Raw genomic sequence first — 23,194 nt, 5'->3', positions numbered from 1 at the left:
TTTTTCCAGAACTGTGAGGATCTCTTATTATACTTTCAAATCGATTATTTCTTTCGACTCGTATTCAACTTGGTGAAGAGATCCTAAGCGACTTCACCAGTGAAAATACTTTCAACTCGTATTCACAAATATCCGAACATAAGTGAATACTTTCAACTCCTAATATCTTCACCGATTTAAATAGAGAATGGGAGGGGAGATGGAAATATCATGGGTGAGTGGAGTGAGTAAGTGAGGATAAAGATGGAAGATTGTAAAAATAAGATGTGTGAATAAAGATAAAAATGAAAATTTATAATGTGTATTAAGTAAAATATTTATTTATTAAAATATTATAGGGTTGCCTTAAATAATAATTTGCCTTGAGTTAAAATGTGGGCGGCAAATGGTGGCCCCTCAACCTTTCTCCATATTTTTTTTTAAGGGATTTGAGAAATGTCGGAAGATATTTCCGAAAGCTGACATGGCTATCGTTGATTGGCTGTAAGATCTCCCCAGACGTGGCTCCACTTGACACAAGCCAAATCCTCACGACACGGCCTTTATGGCCCCACTCCGGTGCGTTAACCGTCCCATTAACCGGTCAGTAAAAACACCCCTCTCTCTCTCTCTCTCTCTCGCTCTCATCTCTCCGATCTGTATGCGCTCGAGCAGTAGAGAGAAAGAGACCCAATCTGTTTCTCTCTCCTTCTCCTCTTCCTCAGGTACCTCAACTCTCTCTCTCTCTCTCTCTCTGAATTCAACATTTGATTGTCAATCTGTGTTGTATTCTTGATTATGGGTATACTTCAATTCCTACCAATTTAGGGTTCATCTACTCGATTTGAATTTTGATTTCAGGAACTATATATATGTAACTATTTCTGTACTTTGTTTTATTCAGATTCTCGGTATCTTATAAAGATTTTTATAATTATTGTGATTGGGTAATCAAAACTGTATAAGATTTAAATTATTTAAATTTTTTTTTTTTTTGCCAGTGAACCTGTTTTGATTTGGTACTTGTATAATTGGCAGATTATATAGTTCTGTGCTATATATTGGCAGCCGAGGTCGCAATTGAGCAGTTAAAATCTTGCAGCACAAGTGTCAGTTACGATGAAGAATAGTGAGCGTGTTGCTAATGTTGCTCTAGCTGGTGTGTTGCTACTTCATCCCATTTTTGTTGTTACAAATTTTAGTTGTGATTATTAGTTTCTTATTTTCTCGATTTGTTTGATAACTGTTATGGGTTTGGAAGTTTTGATAGAGAAAGATGAAAATTTGATAGCACCAAGTGTTCAAATAACACTGGCCCAAAACTCACCATAAATAAAAATGAAGAACAATTTGATCTAAAGAAGAATGGGGGAAATTTTATTTACCAATAAGAACAAGTGAACATTAGCACTGGAAATCACACTTGCACTAGTTGGACTAATTGGTTAACACCACAAAACATAAGGGAATATGGGTTGTTTTTGGATTGATTGGCAACCCTGTAAATAAGTTGTTTATTAGCTTATTTAGGTAACATCATCTCTCTACTTTTTTATCCGTCTTTTCATAATAAGCAAAAAAGCTAGTTTATAAGCCCCACCCAAAACAACCCTATGAAAAAGTGCAAGCTTCTACATATTTATAACGGGGGTGAGGATATTTTACACACTCCATATTTTATTTTATTTTTTTATTACAATCTTATCATTGTCAGAAGTTGCCAAAAAAGATTCAGACTCTAAAAAAATCTAAACTTAAATTTTATTTACAAGGAGTTGGTGCGGGTTGGCTATTCAACAGCTTCTCTCTCTGGGTGTGTTTTTGTGTTGCCCTTTTCTTCTTGAATATCCTAACTCCCTAGTAATTTCGAGTTTATATATAACAAGAGATTAGCACATAGTGCTCCAGAAAACCAGTGGTGTACTAACATAATCCTAAGTATTTCTAATGCCAAGAGGCCAGATTAGTTGTCATCTTTCTTGCAATAGATATGCCACCTAGTAGCACTGAAATGCTCTTCTTATTCTATGCGAATCAAGTGCAGCTGATGGAAATTGGAAATTTGGAATTCTTTAGTTCCTGATTTGAGGTTTAGTGCAGTGTTAAGTGTTACATTACTTATGAAAGACTTACATTTTTAGGAAATGTGACTCAAGTATATTGTATGCCAATATCTCATGAAACTTCTATAATTATGAGGTAGTACCTTTATTTTCTCACACTTACGGAGTTATGTGTATTATTATTGGCTGCAGGTTTATCTTTGGCACCACTGGTTTTGAATGTAAATCCAAATTTAAATGTCATTTTGACTGCTTGCCTCACAGTTTATGTGGGTTGCTACCGTTCGGTCAAGCCAACTCCACCTTCAGTAAGTACAGCATGCAATCTATATATTGCACCCTGTCTTCACTTTAACATTTTGGTTTCTTTCAATATGGATTACCGTTTCTCAAAATGTGACATATTTAATGTTGCAGGAGACAATGTCTAATGAACATGCCATGCGCTTCCCTTTGGTTGGGAGTGCAATGCTGTTATCACTATTCTTACTCTTCAAGTTTTTGTCAAAAGACTTGGTTAATGCTGTTCTGACATGCTACTTCTTTGTACTCGGGATCGTCGCTCTTTCGTATGTGCTTTCCGTATGGGTCATTCTACTATGCTTAATATTTATTGCAAGTTATCGCATTACTGTGATTGTATGCATCGTTGATTCACTTCTTCTATCCATTTTTTTCCTCACTTTTTACAGGGCAACACTTTTACCTACAATGAGGCGTTTTTTGCCGAAGCATTGGAATGAGGACCTAATAATCTGGCGTTTCCCATATTTCCGTTGTATGTGGTGCCCTCATTTTGCTTTCCTTTTTGAATGTTTGTTGTGAATGCTCATTCTACACCTTTCAAGAATCAAGACACTATTATGTTTGATCATGTGCAGTGTTGTTTTCAACTTCAGTAACACAGTCCCACATTAATACTTTTCATTTAAGATGATATTTTTTCCCCTTATTGCAAAGGCTGCCTTGTCACTTGACAGTGGTATTCTGCAATGAGGTAGTATAGAAGTTTATAACAGTTTCCTGTTTTGGAGACCATAAATCTTGGTCATGGCTGGACTATTGTCTAGGCTTGCAACATGGGCATGTGTTAAAATGAGTTTGGAACATACTATTAATATGCAATAGTTCTTTTATTTTTTGAAAGAAATAGAGTGCTCCTTGAAGCAAGTTATCATGGTAGGTGAAAGGTGGATATTGAAAGGAGAAAATGTGCTCCTATTATCTAGGACACCCCCACCCGCAAATAAAAGAAAACATAAAACAAGAGACAGAAAGGGAAATGCCCAATTTAGTTCAAAGGGAAAAATGGTTGCTCTTTTCTGATTTACAAACATGAAAAGATTGCCATTTTTTTGATAACTTACTAGGGTTTGCAGTGGAAGGAGTAAGAGGATGTGATGATTCAAATGAAATTTGAAATTACCATTTGGTTTTGCTGTCTGTACTGCTGTTACAGTTAGCATATTGGTTAAGATGACATACTTATATAATCTTGTCATTGAGTGGCAATTTTTGGTGATGCTTTTACGATGCAAGTGGACGCACTTGTACATGTCTTATAGTCAAATTTGAAAGGTTCTGCTCTCTGCCCCAATCTTTTCATAGTTTAGTTTTATATTCAACTGTTCCCTACAATCCTCCTCCTGCCTGGTAGGGTTGGAGGGGTGTTCAAGAAAAGAAGATAACCAAACATGGTTCACAATGTCAAGTTGGTTGTTGCTGATTCGGTGAAACTGAATTGCATAGTTTGTTTTTAATAATATTAACTCTCTAATGTCTTCTATCAACTTGTACAATCATCCTTTTTTTGTGTTCTGAATCTCTATATGCTTCTGTTATGTTAAGATATTATACGCACCTGTTGATAATTTTCTGGAAGGTTTGGTGGTATTCTGCCTCATGCTGTTACCAAATTGATGTAGACTGTAGTTCTCAATTCTGGTTGTTGATCTTATCTGTATTGCTTGCTTCATGAGTTTTGAGCAGTAAGTTGGTTGAGTTGAGATGAGTTATGGCTTTTCTAGTAAAATATGTGCCTCAACATCTGAATGAATGCAATCTCTTAGTTTTCTGCTGTTCTTGTATTCAATATGATGCAGTTGACATGTTGACATTATTGTGCTTTTAATATGCAGAATATATATATTTTTTTTACACATTTCTTTCACAGCTTTGGAGGTTGAGTTCACAAGGTCTCAGATCATCGCAGCAATTCCTGGAACCTTTTTCTGTGCATGGTATGCTTCACAGAAGCATTGGCTGGCTAACAATATATTGGGCCTTGCATTTTGCATTCAGGTTAGTTAGCCTGATTCTTAAAATAATGCATCTCTTATAGTATCTCAGTTACAGGCATTCTCTATCTTCATTCAAGTTTTTGATTGCTTGAGGAACTCCTTTACTCATTTTTCAGAAGTTTTGTGAAACTCCACCTTGATCTGCTGCTGTAATGTTTTTGTGTGTTTTTACCAGTAAAGTCACAACTTATTAAACAAAAACAATCAAAATTGAATTTGTTAAAAAGAAAAAAAGAAGAGATGAATAATAATAATAAATCAACATATTGTACGAGTTGTGACTGCTTGCAATGAGAAAAGTGCAATGATTATTGCACATTTAAGTGTCCTATGGTTTGATTAATAAATGACTGAAAAAAACTGTCTTACCACTGGGAATGATCTTTTTCATTTTTTATCTCATGGCAAATGTTTGAATAAGGGTGTGGGAATTTTACACTGGAGCATCTATAGAAAATTAAAGATATGATGAATATTATTATAATTCCTTGTAATCTAGAAGCCACTTATTTTCATTTTTGATGATGTCTTGGTCAGAATTTTTAATTTTCTCTTTCTTTTTCCATCTCTTTTTCTGATTTGTGGATGCTATTTCATTGAGAGTTTATTGGTTTGCTTTATTTTTACTTTTTAAATGTGCAGGGAATTGAAATGCTTTCACTTGGGTCATTTAAAACTGGTGCCATCCTTTTGGTAAGAAATAGATCTACAGATTAGTTCATTTATTTTATTTTTGGAAAAAATCATTTTACCCCTTGTGGTATGGCCTGGAGCACTTCACCCTCTCACGTTTAAAAATATCCGATGACCTCTTATGTGGTTTTGATCATTTTGTCCTATCTACGGCTACTAATGATTTACCTATGGCCAATTAGTCAAGGCATTGCTCCAAGACATAACATAACCAATGCTAATTGCAGCAATGAACAAGGCATAACATAACCCATACCCAGAGATGCACTAGCCTAGGTGCTAAATGGCTTAATATTAAAAATACTAAAATAGCCAAACACTAAAATTAATTACACTTGTTATTGCCATATTCTTTTTTTCTAGATAAGCCTTGAAAGATTTGGCCTTGTGAAGACTCTAATTGAGCACAAATTTGTCCTGCATCAGAGGGTTTATTTATTTTTTGCTTTTAAATTAATTTTTTAGCCTCTTGTTGTAGTTTTATATATTCTATTATTTTTTCAGTCAGTTGTGAATAGTATCTGAAACATTTTTATCATATTATAATGCATCGCTAGTACAGAACAGACGGGGGGACAATTGCAAATAAATACTATCCTACTAGCTATGTTAATTTATGTAGGATGGTGTCAAAAGGATTATGTTATTATATAAGTTCAGGGACTGGATCTTACTAACAAGCGTGCCAACCTTGGTTGTGCAGTAAATATATTTAGATTTTGTAGGGTGGTTTGGTGCTAATTTGATTCTCTCGCAGTTCCCCTTTCGTTGGTGATAATTTATGCACTCAGTGGTTTTATTTTATCATTTGTCTGATTCTTTTTCTGCTAAAAAAAAAAAAAACACACTGCAGGCTGGACTTTTTGTATATGACATTTTCTGGGTTTTCTTTACCCCTGTGATGGTTAGTGTTGCAAAATCATTTGATGCTCCTATAAAGGTCAGTGTGTCTTGTTAATTGAAGCAACTTGTATTTTAAACTATTTTTGCAATCACTTTGTTGTTCTGTAATATTCATTGATATGGCTTTAATTCTCTGCAGCTTTTGTTCCCAACATCATATCCTAAACGTCCCTTTTCGATGCTTGGACTTGGAGACATAGTAATTCCAGGTGTGATGTTCAAGTTGCATATAAAAAAATATATTTTTTCTGATGCATACATACATACATACATACATACATACATACATATGTTTGTGTGTATAGTTTGAATAACATTTTCGTAACGAAGGATGCATCCATTTATTTGTCTTCATCTCTTTAAACATAGTGAGATCAGTTTTTTTCAAAAGCTCTGTATGATTCTTGCTTTGGAGTTCACGCATTTTGTCATTTTTCTTTAAAGTTTTCCTCAAAGGTTCACATTATTTTTGTGGGTGAATGAAGTAAATGCAATTATGATTTGGATTATGAGCATTCGTAAAAAGCTCTCCGTAAAAATATTGTAAGTTCAAGATATTAAATGATGAAATGGTTTTATTTGGGGGCTTTCCTGTTTCTTATTACTTTGCGGATACTGTTACAGGCAGGTAATATTGAGTGATTAGTACATAACTTGCTAGTGGTTCTATTATTTAATCTGATATATTATGTGTTCTAGTAATACTTACAGTGTGTTTTTTATGTTTTCCACACCTCTCTCCTTTAGGCATTTTTGTAGCATTGGCATTGCGTTTCGATGTGTCCAGGGGGAAAGAGAGCCAGTATTTCAAGAGTGCTTTTCTGGGTTACACAGTTGGTTTGGTCCTTACAATTATTGTCATGAATTGGTTTCAAGCCGCACAGGTGTGTATTGCTTAAATCTTTTTGATGCAACTTTCTATTTCAATAAACAAAAGAATGCAAGTATGGGACTTGTCAAAGAAAAAAAAAAAAAAAAAAAACACATTTTGGGGAGTTGCCCAAGCCATGGAAGGTTTAACTTTTTCTGTTCGTCAGCGAGATCTTTGCTATCCTGTTTCTTTATCTATCTTTAACTGTTTTTCCATCTTATTATATTCTTTCATTTCACTTTCAGCCTGCACTACTATACATAGTACCAGCTGTTATTGGATTTTTGGCAGTTCATTGCATATGGAATGGTGATGTCAAACAGGTTTGTCCATAACCTTTTTATGATTGTTGTTATGTTGTCTTAGTTGTTATTCACTGTTGGACTGAAATTCTGCTTTTTGAATGGCTAAATCAACCTCCACATTGGCATTGTAACTGAAGTATTAATAGTTTGAAATTACCAGTATAGCTGTTTTAGCTGTTTGTAAGGTGTTCCCCATGGCCTCAATCACCACGCTCTTTCCTGTTTGGTGCAACAGAACAAATTCAATTCCAAGCCCAGAAATATATGATACCAATTTTTAGATTTGTCAATTGAGCCTTCAATGTGAAACAGGCATTAGAATTCTTGGGTTAGTTGTTACTTCCTTAAAGAGTGCTGCTAATAGCCCCCACCATATTTCTTTGATCACCACCTACAAATTTTGAAATTTCAAATTTTTTTTTCAATTGAACACCCCACTTACTACCAAAAATTCTCACCACCCTTTCAAACCGTAAACCCACCAGCAGCAGCTCTGGCCACCCTTTCAAATTACCTTGTCATTTGCAAAGACAAATGTATTGAAAAAATAAAAACATAGGAGCTGAAGGTTAACTTAATTTGTATTGATGCATTTCAAACAAAACATAGTATTTAGACTAGTATAAATATAAAAACATTTTGACACTGTATGTGCTTCTACGATAAATGCAGAATTGCTGATATGATTGTGTGCTTGATACTAGGCTGAATTCTTTGTTGACATCTGTCTATCCTTTGTAGTTGTTGGAGTTTGATGAGTCCAAGACTACTGCATCTGAAGACGATGATTCCAAATCGAGCAAGAAAGTGGAGTGAGGCGAAAACCCTCACACAGAAAAACCATTGCGACATGGTTAAGAAATACGGTTATTTTCTGTTGGTGACTTAAAAAGGCCTTGAAGCTCGGTCATTTTTCTAATTTTAGCAACTGCACACCAATGCTGTTGTAACAGAGTTTTGAATTAAGAATTAATAACATATTAGTCTTTAATATCAAGATGACAAATTTTAGTTTTCATATATGTGTCTCTTGTATTTGATCATATTCATATTCGTGTTGTTATTGCAAATTTTGACACTCTAGTGAATATTATTTGTCAGCCAACTTATGGTTTGGTGACCTTGATCAACATTATGATAATTGTTTTGCAAGGACGGGCTGAAATGTGATGTATTAATGATGTGAACTTGTAGCATTGTTATGTTGGAAGATGTGTATATTTGGCCAACTTTGTCGCAGCCAAATTCGCTCATTGGAGGAGAGGAACCATTGGGTTTTTTTTTCCGCCAAATTTTCTGCAGAATATGTGGGTAGTTGATCTTCGATCATCGTGGCTCCCATTGTTGATGGGTAGTTGATCTTCGATTATCCAATAAGCTCAGCAATGTGGTCATGTGGTGTCATCCAAATTCACCAACTGTCCTTGTTGACAATCCTGAATGATGCCACCAGTTACTTCAATGTTTTTTTTTTTAATCACATGTTGAATACTTACTGTCTCCTATATATCTTCCCAAATATAAATTTTTAAAAATTTCTTAGGAATTCTATCAAAATTATTCCTAATCTCATATCCACTCAACCATACCCGACTACCACCGACACTGTCCTCTCATTTGGTTGCCACCAAACCCTCCCCTTAACCCTTCCACTCCTCCTTTACTATCCTCAATTCCCTTCCCATCCCCACCAATTCCCGCCACCCACTCCTTTTACCTCGACTTTCTACGCTTATTCTCAACTTCTTTTTTTCTTATTCGATGTTTAAAAGAGCATTATTCATTTTAAACGATTGATTAGCATAATAAAACATTTATTATGTGATAAAATATTAAAAAGATGATGCACAATTTTTAAAAAAGATGATGCCTTATAATGTGATAAAAACATCAAAAAAAATGATATATGTTTTTATAAACCTAGTAGTTGTAATTAACCCAACATAATATTTTATTTGGTTAGGTTTTCAAATTTTATTTTTTATTCCAACCAAATCAAACCAAACCAAGTCTTAAGTCTCATTAAATAAGGTCAACTGTATGAATCCTTCTTCTCTACTCTACTCTATCCAAGGCATTTCGTTAGTCAAATTAAAGAAAATTCATATCTTTATTTAATATACTAGTCCACATCAATCTAGGTCTATTCCTTCCCCTAACACTACCATCTATCGTCACTATATCGCATCTATTTACTATTACCTCTGTTGGTCTCCGTTGAATATGACCAAACCATCTCAATCTATTCTCTCTCAACTTATTTTCTATCGATACTGCTTCTATCCATTCTCGAATATACTCATTCCTAATTCTGTTTTTTCTAATCTTGTCACACATCTACCTTAACATCCTTATCTCAATAACATTCATCTTCTCTACATGTTGTTGTCCCACATTCCGTCACTGTCACAACCCAACCCTCGCCCCAATGGATTAGAGAAGTAACCGGACAGTAATCCGGGATTACCAAAAGCCTGCTTAACAGTAATTCAGTAATAGGGGCTGGCAGAAGCCTTTGAATAATAAAATATGAAGTCCAATGAACTGTGAAAACTTCTATGAACAAAAACAAGCCTTTATGTGTATACATATACACATGAGTCCAATCATTATACTTATATATACATAAGTCAATGTCATGCTTAAGTACAAAAACATAACATAATTACGAGATTAAACCCAATAACAAAACCAGTCTTAAACCAAAACATTCATACACTTGATCAAAATTCAAAATGGTGTATTCAAAACCACCCGTGAAGTCTTAAAGCTTGACCCGTTTGGAACCTCGCAGTGAGGCACGGGAGTTGGTTTGACAAAAAACTGAGTTCAGGTCGACGCCACTAAGTCCGGTCTTCCACTTGATCACCTATATACATTTATAAACGGTGAGTTAGAACCCAATGAATAACAACTCTGTAAAGGGGTTATGAATGATGTCCTTACAATATTTAAATCAGTCAATTATCATCAGTGTATCAGTTTCTCATTTCAAAATCATATTGCAATCACAGCAGTTATGCATGGTACATTCATTAGCAGAACAGTACAGTAGGTTTTAAAAAACTGAACAGTCATAAATGATGGCCATCAATACAGTAAACAGTAGTTCCACGAATGGGAACTAATAAAGATCTCTATAACAATAGCAGTAACAGTAGCAGATGCTATGAATGCCACGAGTACATTTTACAAATATGACAATCATTCATTTAGTTAAAAACATCATTTCAAAAGCAGAACATTCTATAATTCAAAAAATACTTATAGTTTGAACATAACTTTATAAGGTTGTTACTCACAATTGGCTCCTTAAATCACTTAATCACAATACGGCATCTCACTTATATAAACATATTCAAGCACAACATCTCAATACAAGTTCAATTCATTCGTTGCTTGTTCGTTCGGTTGTTTCTATTTGTTCTTTAATTTCTTTTGTGTTCAGGATATGCATATGAATTTGAAATATACTTGAAAACCATGCAAATGGAGATCCGGAAATCAGAAAAACGAAGAGAAAACGAAACTGGGACTAGCCTGAAAACTGCACGTACAGAACCACCACCGCACATGCAATAAAAACAGTGTGCAAGCCTCATTTTGTCCTGTTTCTCATAGCCACACGTGTGGTTCTGGGTAAAATCCTGCTCGAAAATTTGCTTTAATTTGGAGCTTAATACTTTGCAATCTCAACTTCAATTTTATGCATTTTAAGACTCAAAACTCTTCAAAAACATCTTGAATATAACATTCTCAGTTTGAACAACAATCATAACTTCAAATTTCAAACTCTTGAAGTGAAATGTATATTCATAAAACAAGCAAGTTTTGAGTTCCAATCTTCAAAATTTATGGAGTTTCCTCCTCAATTTTTATGAATCATGCAAGAAGGTAAATGTATGAAGAAGGTTTCCATGAAAATATGCCATTCATGTGAAGATTATGAGTTCATTTCTTGAATTCTTGTCTTAGATGGTCATGTAGGTTCATTATAGTTTCATTCACTATAAACTTCTTCAATTGTACATGATTTCATCCTAATTCAACTCAAAATCTAGAGGATTATGAGTATAACATCTCAATTCTTGAATTTAGAGGGGAAATCTTACCTTTATTGGTTGGATTGTTAAAGTTTTTGCTTAATCTCCTTTATTCCTCTTCTTTCCCTTTATTTTCTTTTTCTTGAACTCTTTCCCTCTCTCTCTCTAACTCTCTCAAGGTGTATGTAACTCTGTGTCTCCAATAAATTCCACTAAGCTTCATTTTCCTACTTAATTTGTTGAATAGGTTTAGGTAGCTTAATTACCCACTAATTATGTTTAAGTCTTGATTAATCATAAGGTTAAGTTAAATTATATCAAACTCGCTTAAACTAAATCAATTCCCATCATAATTTAATCTAAACTAGATTAAATTTAATTGTACCAATGTGGATTAGGCTCTAATTACCTATCCAATTATTTAATTTTATCTAGTATAAATTACTGACTCAGACAGGTTCAATTCATATTCTAACCATATGTGTTCACAATAACACAATTCATATCACACATGGCACATATGAACACATAAACACATAATCAATGTAAATCATATGATTAACTTAATTAATCAAGGAGGTGGTCGTCACAAATACATATAACATCGCTGGTTTAATAACTGCTCTATAGAACTTCTCTTTTAATTTAACTAGTAGCCGGGCACACGCAATGCGTGTGCAAATTTGTTTGGAATTGTAACGTGAAATTCACATTAAATTTTCTTTTATATATACATATAAATCACATGTATCATTATGTGTAATGTAACATTTGATATTAAGATATTTAATAAATATAATATATGTATGTTAAAATTTGTTCAATTTTTTTTAAAAAAAATATAATATTTACTATTCGTAACTAAAAAAAACCCTACAACAAAAATTCATATAAAATCTCAATTTGGTAAGATAAGACTGAAGATCTTACAAATCTTGCAAAAAATATATAAGATACATGTAAAAATTAATTTACATACAATGTACATTGATTAAATTAGAATTTTACGTTGTTAAAATGAGCCACAATTGTACACATGCGTACTTTGACTAATAGAGTACAATAATAATTTTGACTTTCTAATTGGCGTATTATATATAAAGGCACAAAATGTAAATATTATTAAAGTTTTTTATAAATGAAACTAAAAAATTTAAAAATTACATTTTGACATAGATTAACATAGTTCAAATCAAATGGAAAAAAAATCTCAAACTTTTTAAGTCTAAGTCTAAACAATTACACACATTTTATGCTTCACAATTTTTTAAATATATATATATATAAAAATGAATACAAACTTACAATATAAGTTTTTTTTTTTCTTTTTTCAGAAGGAATCTTTTTATTTTCTATGAAAAGTATAATTAACACATTTTATACTTCACAGTTTTTTAAATATATATATAAAAGAATGAATATAAACTTACAATACAAGTTTTTTTTTTTTTTTTTTTTTTTTCAGAAGGAACTTGATATAACATGATGGATCTTTTTATTTTCTATGAAAAGTATAATTAACAGTAATACACCAAAAAATACATATTTAAGACGCTCAAAACACTTACAATTATGTAAAATTTAAGAATACTGAAGAACACTACATTTTTTACACACACATTCTTTACACTACATTTTTTTTACACTACATTCTTTTAATACACCCACAATTACACATGCGTATTTTTTGCAATTGAGACAAAATAAAACACAAAAACAAAAGCATCAAGATTTAAAAGAGAACATTGAACATCAAATTCTGAAGTGTCGATAAGCATTTTGCTTACGGTCAAGAATAATGAAAACATGATAGAACATACAAAGAAGAATTCAATTACCAACTTTTTTCCTTAATGAGAACAGTCATTTGAAACCTTGTTAAAGTAATCAATTGGAGCACAAACAATATCAAAATAAAAAAAATAAAAAAAATTATTTCAAACATTAATACCAATCCGAACATGAAAAAGGAATAATTAAAAGGCCTAAGTTGTTGTTGTTGTTGTTGTTTTTTTTTTTTTTTTTCTCTTAGTAAGTAGGGATCAATCAAAGTTGCTGGAAATAACTTATATAGTTGGTGCGTATTTTTAGAAGTTTATTAGCTAAGTGTTGTTAGTTTGCAATGGTTCCAGCATTTCATCAAAAACCTGGTGGCCAAAAGCATAGATAGAGAGGTCCACATGCTTAAAGAAAAAGTTCCTTAAAAAGAATGACAGTAATGTTAAAAATGTTCTTCCAGTGAGTCTATGCAATAAAGGACTTCGTTTGATACAGTAAAAAAAAAAAAAGAAAAGACTTGCTTGCTCATGCAAAAACCCCCCATTTCAATGTTTTTAATTCGTGAATCCAGAAAAATATGTCTGAAAAACTCTGTTTTTGATTTATGGGTTTGTCTATTTTTGCTTCTTTGATCTTTGTTAACCAATATACATATATATATATATATATATATGCGTGTATGTATGTATATCAAAATTGATAATAAGAGGGAGATTTAAAAATGTATAGTTGATCTGGTTTAAGTTCTAGCTTGCTAAAATCTCTTTTTTTTTCCTTCCCTATCACCTTTAATCATCTATACTATTATACACACACAATTCACTCACTCAGGTCATCCAAATCATCCAAAAAAATCAATTCAATTTAAATTCAGAGTTATACCATCACGATAATCATCATCTAAATCCTCAACATAATAGGAGTCATCGTCTTCTACAACTGCGGGCCTATGATCCTCCTGCAAACAAAAAACGCAATTTTGTTTTACAAAAACAGGAAAAGCTAAATCAAAACATAGACAAATAGGGGAAATAAAATAAAACATTTATCATATGTTGTATGCTAGTTAAGTGGTAAGAGTCTTATTCATTTAACATAAATCTAAGGTTCAAATCCTCTCATCTATCTAATTTTTTTTTTATTTCAAATAAAAAAATAGACACGTGGCAGTATAAGAAACAAAGGCTTCAAGACACCATAAGGGGTGTTCACTTTATTATAATAGTACTAGCGGTCGGGCACACGCGATGCGTGTGCAAACTCATTTAAAATTATAATATGATTTTGATTCAATTTTTTCTAATAATATACATATAAACCATATGAATAATTATGTACAATGTAACATTTGATATTAACATATTTGATAAATAAAATATATGCACATTACAATATGTACACGTCTTTTAAAAATTGAAATATTTACTAATCTTTACTAAAAAATTGTACAATAAAAATTCATATAAAATCTAAATTTAGTAACATAAGACCGGAGATCTTGCAAATCTTGTAAAAAAAGAAAAAGAAAAATATATAAGATATATTTATCATAAGATTGGTAATAGTATACATTGATTAAAATTAAATTTTACGTTCTTGCAATGAGGCATAATTATACATAAATTTGGTTTTATAATTGGCTTATTATGTATAAAGACACAGAAGGTAATTATTGTGTTAATTTTTTATAAACAAAATCTAAAAATTAAAAACTTACATATTGACATAGATTGACATCGTCACTACAAGAAAAAGCAGATTTCGCGACTAAAAATGAATTTTTCGTCGCTGAAAGTAGCAGAATTGGCGACTAAAATTCAATTAGTCTTTTGGCGACTAAAACAGTTTAGTAGCCAAATGTAGGGGTTTTAGTGACTAAAAGTCAGTTTAGTCGCCGAATGTAGGGGTTTTAGCGACTAAAAAAATTTTAGTAGCCAAAAGTGAAGGTTTTTGGCGACGAAAAAGATTTAGTAGCCAAAAGTATACGTTTTGGCGACTAAAAAATAGTTTGGTCGCCGATTATACGTGTTTTACCGACAAAAATCAATTTTGTAGCCAAAAGTGAAGCTTTTTGGCTACTAAAAAAAATTTAGTAGTTAAAAGTCAAGAATTGCCGACTAAAATGCAGTTTAGTTGCCCAAAGTAGAGGTTTTGGCGACTAAAATTTAGTTTAGTCGCCAAAAGTGCTATCCTTAGGCGGGATTTAATTCTTTTAGCGACAAAACAGAAATTAGTAGCCAAAAAATATAGAATTTGCGACTAAAATTCAGATTTAGTCGCCAAAAGTGCTATCCTATTTTTTTTAGTAAATAATTTATTTTTTACATAAAATGTATTAAATAAAAATAATTATTTTTATATATATAGTTTTGTATTAATACCGGTCAATATAGTATATAAATAATAGGCAATTTTTTTTTCCCTGAAAAATGCTTTTGGCGACTAAAGTCTCTGGTCGCCAAAAGATTGGCCATTGGCGACGAAAAGTTTAGTCGGCAAATGTATAAATAAAAACAAAATTCACTATTGGCGACTAAAAGTTTAGTCGCTAAATGTATAATTTCCAAAAATGGAATTGACTATTGACGACAAATTCTTTGGTCGCTGAAGACCTATATATTGCCGACTAACAGTTTTTTAGTCGCCAAAGGTATTCGCGACCATGTATTCGCGACAAAACCGGCGACTAAAATATTTAGTCGGGGAAAGTGAAAATTCGACATTTGGCGACTAAAAAGGGACTTTTGGTGACTAAAAATTTAGTCGCCAAAGGTGTGTTTTCTTGTAGTGCGTTCATATCAAATGTCACGTTCAATGATCTCTTCAAATTGTTTTGATGCAATTTTTGCCATAGATCTATGACAACATTAAACTACAAAACATAACATGGAATTGACCGAAAATGAAGTACGTAACTTTAGTTATACATACAAACCTATAAGTAGATTACCTTGTAACAATGTTGCACATATATTTGTAAGCTTTCAATTTTTGTATCATTCGTTGCCTATAAAACTATGGAAAAATATCTCACTTCCTTATAAGTTGATTGTTTGACAAATTTATAAAATCTAAAATTAATTTGTAAATTCACAAATATGAATATATGGACCATAGTAGTAAATTTCATAATACTTGATGCAGCTACCACATATATGTCCATATTGTCTTTGCTGCATATACTTGCTCTATCAGATATGATAGGGTTTCTGCAAAAAGATTACAATAACTATTAGCAAATGTAACATATTGAAATTATTCATATAAAATGCCGCAAACACATTATCATACCAATGTTGTCGTTGCCTTAAAAGCTCTCGCACAATTAATTTTCCCAATTGCTTTTTATCAACTTTAATAGGGACCTTCCATCCAAGACTGTAAATGGAGAACTGTTTGACCTACATTAATTTAAAAGGTATAGTCAAACTCAAAATATATGCGCATATTGTCAGATTAAATAGCCAAAATTTTACAAACATTATTTTTTGAATATAAGTGAAGCCAATACTTGATTTGTAACTTTTTCAGCTGCAACCATATTTGACTCCTCTTGATAATTCTCCTAAAGCTGAAGTAGCTTTATTTTTTCAAGTATTCCTTCAATTAATAATTATACGAAGATATATTATAAGTATATTAAATGTAGATTTAAAAAATGACATAATATAAGCTCAATAAGAACATATTTGGTACATACCTCCTGTATCAATAATTTGGTAACAAAACGTCTTTATAGACTACATTGCGGGTATACACTCCTTCTTCATTATTAACTGAACCCTTTTTAACCAAGACTTTCGTTGTCTGATCCGACACCCCTCGAGATAAAGCAACATATAGTTGTCCATGACTAAACACGTGATCCGGAAGGTAAATTCCCACATGTGGAATTGTTTGACCTTGTGATTTATTTATCGTCAAAGCAAAACTAAGGCGAACTGGAAATTGTGTGCGAGTCATTTCAAATGGAAGTTTTAAGTTTTCCGGAGCCTTTAATGGAATGTGATGCGGGAAAACTCTCGTGCCTTTGAAATGTCCTGTTAAAATCTCTGAATCTATGAAATTATCGTTCAAAACTCGACATAGTAGCCTTGTGCCATTGCACAAACCAGAAGAAGGGTCAAGATTCCTCAAAAGCATAATTGGGGCTCCAACTTTCAAATGCAATGCATGTGGGGGCATTCCTCCTGGTGAAATGGAATTTAAAAACTCTTGTTGATACAAATTTTGGGTATCATTTTCAACTTTATCAAATGAGTGGTACACTCTTGATTCTCCCGGAAATCTCTGAATGATTTTCTCATTGAGCTTGTCGACATCTTCATTGCGAGGAGTTATTATGCCCCTACTAACCATATACTCGGCGTCAGAAGAATGGTTTCTGATATTAGGATAAATTTCTTCTAATAGTCGAACAATTGATTCTTCGCAATTCCATGATATTGCCATCGATGTTGGTATTTTGATCATTTCATCTATAATGGTAGGTTGCACACCATCTCCAACGAATAAAAGAAATTCACCAAACCGTTGGTCATTTATAGAGCGCATGTTTTGCTTTAAACGAATTATTTGAATGTGACTCCAGAAAGGTGATTTGACTATCGATGCAGCAATAGTTTCAGCTTTTGTACCTTTAGGAACAACAGGAAGTACTTGTCGAAAATCACCACCAAACACCATAATTTTGCCACCAAATGGATAATCAACACCAGTGATGCCTATGAGTGTTCGATTCAAAGCTTCAAAAGCATAACGATTTGTCATTGTAGCTTCATCCCAAATGATGACTGGTGCACGTCTAATCAGTTCTACCAAATCTGATTGTTTAGTAATGGAACACACGGACGAAGCCTCTGGATTTAATGGGATCTTGAATCTTGAATAGGCTGTCCTTCCACCAGGTAAAAGTGTAGCTGCAATTCCAGAAGTTACTGTTGCAATGGCAATTCGACCTTGACTTCTCACTGAGGCCAATAGTGCACGATATGAATATGTCTTTCCAGTTCCTCCTGGGCCATCCGCAAAGAAGATTGCACCAGTATTGCATTCCACAGCCTCCATGATTGAATTAAATGCTAAGTGTTGATCACTATTTAATGTGGCAATAGAATTTAAGTCTTCTCGAGGAGTAACAATGGAAAGCTCTTCTTGTATGACCTTTGGAACTGTTGAATTATCATCCAAATTCATTGTCATCTCAGGCAAATCGTATTCTGATATGTTCTTATTATGCTGTTGCAGGAGACGATTTATATCTTGCAGGGTTTTGTTAAGGATATACATATTATTCATATTGTTTGAAGATATGTAATCTTTAATCAAGTAAGGATAAATTTCATCCCACAAAATTCGCACCCCTGTTGGCACACAGTAAACCAAAACTGTAACGAACAATCTCCTTAAAGTTGATGGCATGTGCATGGTTGTAGCTTCTAACAAACATTGTCGTATGCTATCATCATGCTCTAACAAACCATGATGTTCAGCTGCTTGTTTAAAAGTTGGGTACGCAATTCCATTAACCATTAACAAATGATCGAATGATTTTGGTCCTCGGATATGATTGAGTAAAATTCTCAAGTAAAATCTCTCCCCTTCTGATGGCGAAACTGTGTAAATTCTACCAATTACTCTTGGATGGTTCAATCTCAACTGCCACATCTTTGCACTGTTGCACCATCTATAATGTTGCGGGATCTCTCGATATAAGTACCGATTTGCAGTTTCATCATCAACATTTAATTGAAAGAATTGGGTAAGCATTGTTCTGGAGTAATACTCATCGCCTAAAACATTTGTGATGTCTTGGAACGTATAAAACCTCACTTGCTGCTTATTTGGTAAGTGTATTTGGAGGTGTTCTACGTTAGGAGTCATTTTGGTCATTGGGAATTTGAATATTTTTCACAATGTTTCTGGAGCACAAACCCATCTTCCATCTATGAACTGTTGTACTTCATCATAATTAGGACCTTGACGAACTTCTAGTGCAACACGGCCAGGGCCTTTATAAACATATTTGTATAAATACTTCACACTTGTAACACTACTGCAAATTTCAAGATTGATATGACAATCATATTTCAAGAGCAACCATGGGTTGTACGGAATAACCCAACTATTATCCACCAAGACGCTTGGGTTACTCTCCAAAGGAACTGACTCCCCTTCTCTTCTTCGATAAATAGGATATGAATCGTTTCCAAGTGTAGTAATGGAAGAAAATGGCTTTGGGAAACGTCTTTTGCACCGGCCATTTGTCATACACGGAGACCGTTCATTGTACATTCCACATGGGCCATGTATCATGTGTTTGAGAACTACACTGTATAATCTAGGCTCTAATCTCTTGTCTGGAATTTCAGCTCTGACAATGTTATCATAATCGTCAGGAGTGCGTAACTTATCATTTTCATCCAAAATAATGACCATGTGGGCATGTAGTAAGCCTCTTTTTTGGTACTCAATAACATATGCATATGCTAGAACCTTCCCGAGTACATGTTTTATAAGAATGTCAGTCTTCATCTCATCAAATTTCGAATGAAATATTCTTGTTAGCAAATCAGGACGATCATGCGGTGACTATCTAGGTAGCAACTCAGCTTTAATTTCAGGCCAATTTGGATTGCAGGTCATTGTAAGGAAAAGATCAGGTTTTCCATACTTTTGGACCAGAGCCATTGCATCTTGATATCTCTGATACATGTCTCGTGGGCTACCAACAAATGACGATGGTAATATTGTTCTACGACCAACATTACCTAAACAAATATTTCACAAAAGAGAAATATAGTTATATATATGTATGAATATAAACAAACATGCGCACATGTAATTGTAATATCGTATGTGACAATTTGTATCTCCATAATTTTCACCAGCATGTACTGCAGCTAGAAGACCTTGATAAAAATCTGCTCAAATGTGATTCTGATGAGTACGTATCCATCTTAATTTGTTGGACTCAATCTTCATGTAATTATCTACGACGTACTGCTGTAAAAGGTGACCTCTTCGAAGAAAAATAGATTGATCACCAGGGCGAATCTGAATTGACAGTATTTGAATACTTATAAATAATTAAAAGTAAAGAATTTATACGAAATAATTATAGATTAAATAACTTTGACAAAGTAATTTTTTAATATTATGTATACATCGTTACTTGTAGCATATAAGAATAGAAATCACAACATGTTATTTTTCTGCCATCATTACTTCTGGTATTTGCATCCCATCCATATGAACCATAGGGTAACAACAGAGGATACTGTAATGGATCATAGTATCCGACAATATCAGAAATATTTAGGAGGTGACCACTGGTTGATTGGACAATGACATCTCTTGGTTTTAAATTTCCAGCTTCTTCGCCACCTACTAAAACGGCAGCAACTTCAGGAGCAGTAGGAAGGTTGTATTGGGGCCTATTATGTGGTTGCTCTTTGATTTGAAGTCTGCATTCATGTATGTCTGGACGCTAAGCCAATTGGCGAAATGTGTGTACAAATGAATTATAAGCATTTAAAATATTCTTTATCTTGTCAAGCAAATCCAAGTGCAATTCTTCATTTTCAGACATTCGATTCTCATTCTCATGATCAGTATCATAAACATATAGTTGCAAATATCTCGGTCTCTCGCTAGAATTTGGTAAGAGACTCCCAATCTTATGATATATGGCTCCTTGTGCACGAAACGTGTACACACCTCGAGTTCTTGTTGCTAAGTTTTCATCAACATGAACACCCATTGAAGTGAATGAGAAAACATGATTGTAGGCTCGAATATGTTGTCTGAAATGACGACCCTCGACTGTTTGGTCAGAGAAAATATCAATCATCTCATTTGGAGCTGTTACTGGTGGCAAAACAATTGTTCCATTATTACAACACATGGTAGATGTTTCACGGTGGAACAATCTTGCGTTGCAATGTCTACATGTAGTTGGAGCAGGGAACTGCATTGTTTGGAACCTTTCACTTTCATGAAAATTTCTTGCACAATTGTGATATCTCCTATAGATAAATGATCGATTATCTGGAATGTCTTCATCACTCAAAGCATCCTGATTGTGGTCGACATGAGGGATATTTCCTATGACAATACATGTATGATGTACTGGTTTATTAGTAACACAATAGTATTTATTTGAAAGTGTTTGAGCTACATGTTCAATATTAAATGTAATTGTACTGCGTATCATATTTGCTTGTTCATCTTTTTTAAATTTATTGTAAAGGTTGTTTGTTTTGTAAAAGTACTTAAACTAAATAATTTATTTTTACCTTCCATCTGAACTTCGCGAGGATCATCTTGTCTGTTGCCACTTGTGCTTCCATGCTCATAAGTCGAATGAGTAGGTGCATATCGGGGTAAGTTGATACGTGAGAGTAGACTCATTCTACTTTCCCGTCTAAAAACATTAGTCGCAACCTAATTGCCTTCTTCGTGAATGGTTGGCAAAACTGTTGCTCGTGGCCTACGCCATCCTGTTCTATTTCTTCTTGGGATTGCATCGAAAAAGTTTAACATGCATCATAACAGTTAAAATTATAAGTAATAAATTAATTGAATATTAATGTCAAACTTAGAAGTGTAAAAGCTTACCAAAAAATTAATGTTTATAACATTTGAATACACCTACTTGTTTGTGCATTTGTCATATTATGTACTTGATCTGGATGAGAAGTTTGTTCGAGATTTTCAGATATTTCCCTTCTTTGTCGATAATTTGTTCGTCGCCTTGCTAGTTGTTGTTCGCGTTGTTCATTAGTCAAAGCAGCCCTCCTTTGTCTAGCATAATTACGCCAACTTTCCCTTTCAATTTCTCTTTGTTGCACATTAGAGCTCGCAGTTTGTTCGCGAATCAACAATCTTCGCCTGCGCTGAGCAAGACGACGTTGCTCCAATCTTGCTGAGCGTTGTTCAGTGCTTAAGTTTTGAAGGCGTAAATGTTCGAATTCTCTTTGTGGTTGTTCAGTTTGAGCATTTGGTTCTGAAGCTGAACGTTGCCTCCTCTGTTGTAGGTATAAACAACGCCGTTCATGATTTTGTTGTTGTACATGTCTCAAATTTGATGTGTCAGGGTAATCGTGATTCATTTTTCCTAAGATTGTTAGCAAACTAACACTTACGTAGATGAAATCTGGCTATCTTTAAAATGTGCCTACATTGTATAAAATTATGTAAGAGGCAGTAATAATATATTATGAGATTGTTAACTACAACGCAACTCGTATACTCACTGTGTGGGTGAAAATCTGACCACACTGCCCGTCTAGTGATCAGCTGGAGAGCACAAGCAGAATAGATGGCTTAAGCAACCTGAAACAGAAAGAAAAAGCTCCGGGGTGGTTCTTCCACCCGGGGACACTCCGACGATCAAGTCAGTATATCTCTCAAAGATAATCAAGTACTAAACTGAATACTCAAAGTATAAATTACATACCTTAGACCCACGGGGGTGCCTCTCTTTTATAATATACTCAATCCAAGTCCTACTAGAAGTATGACTTCTATGAACTCTAGTTCACTGCTTACTCTGGACTCTTTTAAGTGATAAAGATAAACTCCTTGAGAGTTTTATCCTTATCTTGGTTCAATCCCCTTTGTGCCTTAGGACTCTTGCCCCTTATCTCGGATTCCGATATCTTTGGAGATGACCTCGGCTTCTCCGAGATTACCTCGGCCTAACTGCCAAGGCACGTGGCACCTCGGCTGACACGTCGGCGTCACCATGCCACGTGTTGGTATTCAGAAAACATATCCCCACAACTGCCCCCTAGGTTCTATTACCTCGGCATTCTGAGGTGATGGAACCTATTCCGAAATTTTGTCACTTCTTTTCTGAGTAATGGCTCAAAAACTATTTTGCCAAGATTATCTACTTTCAGCCGACGTGTTCTCTTCGGAGAACAAGGCTTCGATCGTATTCTCCCATGCGCATGAGCTGTCATGCATATCTAACTGTTTCTTTTACGTGTTTCATCTTTATTGGAGCGTGTCGGTGACGCGCCTGAAGCTGTCTGTTCATTTCGTCTGCGCCACCTGACGCGTGCGTTACCCTAGGCGTAATGATTACCCTGATTTTGCCGCCGTTTCACATTTTTGACAAAACTTTTCTTTTGCCTCTATCTTTTCTTCACTTTTTCATTCCGTCTTCTTGCTCTTTCTCTCTCTGAAAGCTCATTCTTCTTCGAATCTGCCATCGCCTCAATCTCTTTTCTGGATTTGCTTTTAACCCCTC

At 33.9% G+C, this 23,194-nt stretch overlaps 3 protein-coding genes across 5 annotated transcripts; 1 reads left to right on the top strand and 2 right to left on the bottom strand.

The window, feature by feature from the left end:
• Positions 1-374: 374 nt before the first annotated feature.
• Positions 375-8,266, top strand: LOC114276973 (signal peptide peptidase). Of its 3 annotated transcripts, XM_028218805.2 has the most exons (13): positions 375-704; positions 884-926; positions 1,018-1,138; positions 2,235-2,350; positions 2,460-2,611; positions 2,735-2,820; positions 4,216-4,343; positions 4,985-5,035; positions 5,889-5,975; positions 6,078-6,147; positions 6,686-6,822; positions 7,055-7,132; positions 7,856-8,266. In XM_028218805.2, the coding sequence occupies exons 3-13, from the start codon at positions 1,099-1,101 to the stop codon at positions 7,928-7,930; spliced, it is 1,020 nt and encodes a 339-aa protein (XP_028074606.1). In that variant the 5' UTR covers positions 375-704; positions 884-926; positions 1,018-1,098; the 3' UTR covers positions 7,931-8,266. The 3 variants fall into 3 exon arrangements, with proteins under 3 accessions (XP_028074606.1, XP_028074604.1, XP_028074605.1); XM_028218803.2 differs by lacking the exon at positions 884-926 and having other exon boundaries at positions 377-704; XM_028218804.2 differs by lacking the exon at positions 884-926 and having other exon boundaries at positions 545-704; positions 981-1,138.
• Positions 8,267-16,644: 8,378 nt separating this feature from the next.
• LOC145803867 (uncharacterized) lies at positions 16,645-18,819 on the bottom strand. The gene has a single exon (XM_082897247.1). The coding sequence runs from the start codon at positions 18,817-18,819 to the stop codon at positions 16,645-16,647; it is 2,175 nt and encodes a 724-aa protein (XP_082753373.1).
• A 27-nt stretch (positions 18,820-18,846) lies between these two features.
• LOC145803866 (uncharacterized) lies at positions 18,847-19,470 on the bottom strand. The gene has a single exon (XM_082897246.1). The coding sequence runs from the start codon at positions 19,468-19,470 to the stop codon at positions 18,847-18,849; it is 624 nt and encodes a 207-aa protein (XP_082753372.1).
• Positions 19,471-23,194: the final 3,724 nt, after the last annotated feature.

The sequence above is a fragment of the Camellia sinensis genome, chromosome 12 (assembly GCF_055761805.1).
Source record: "Camellia sinensis isolate YWXY chromosome 12, ASM5576180v1, whole genome shotgun sequence".
Taxonomy (NCBI): Eukaryota; Viridiplantae; Streptophyta; class Magnoliopsida; order Ericales; family Theaceae; genus Camellia; species Camellia sinensis.
Note: the sequence above shows the minus strand (reverse complement) of the source record. Positions and strands in the feature narration are given on the sequence as shown.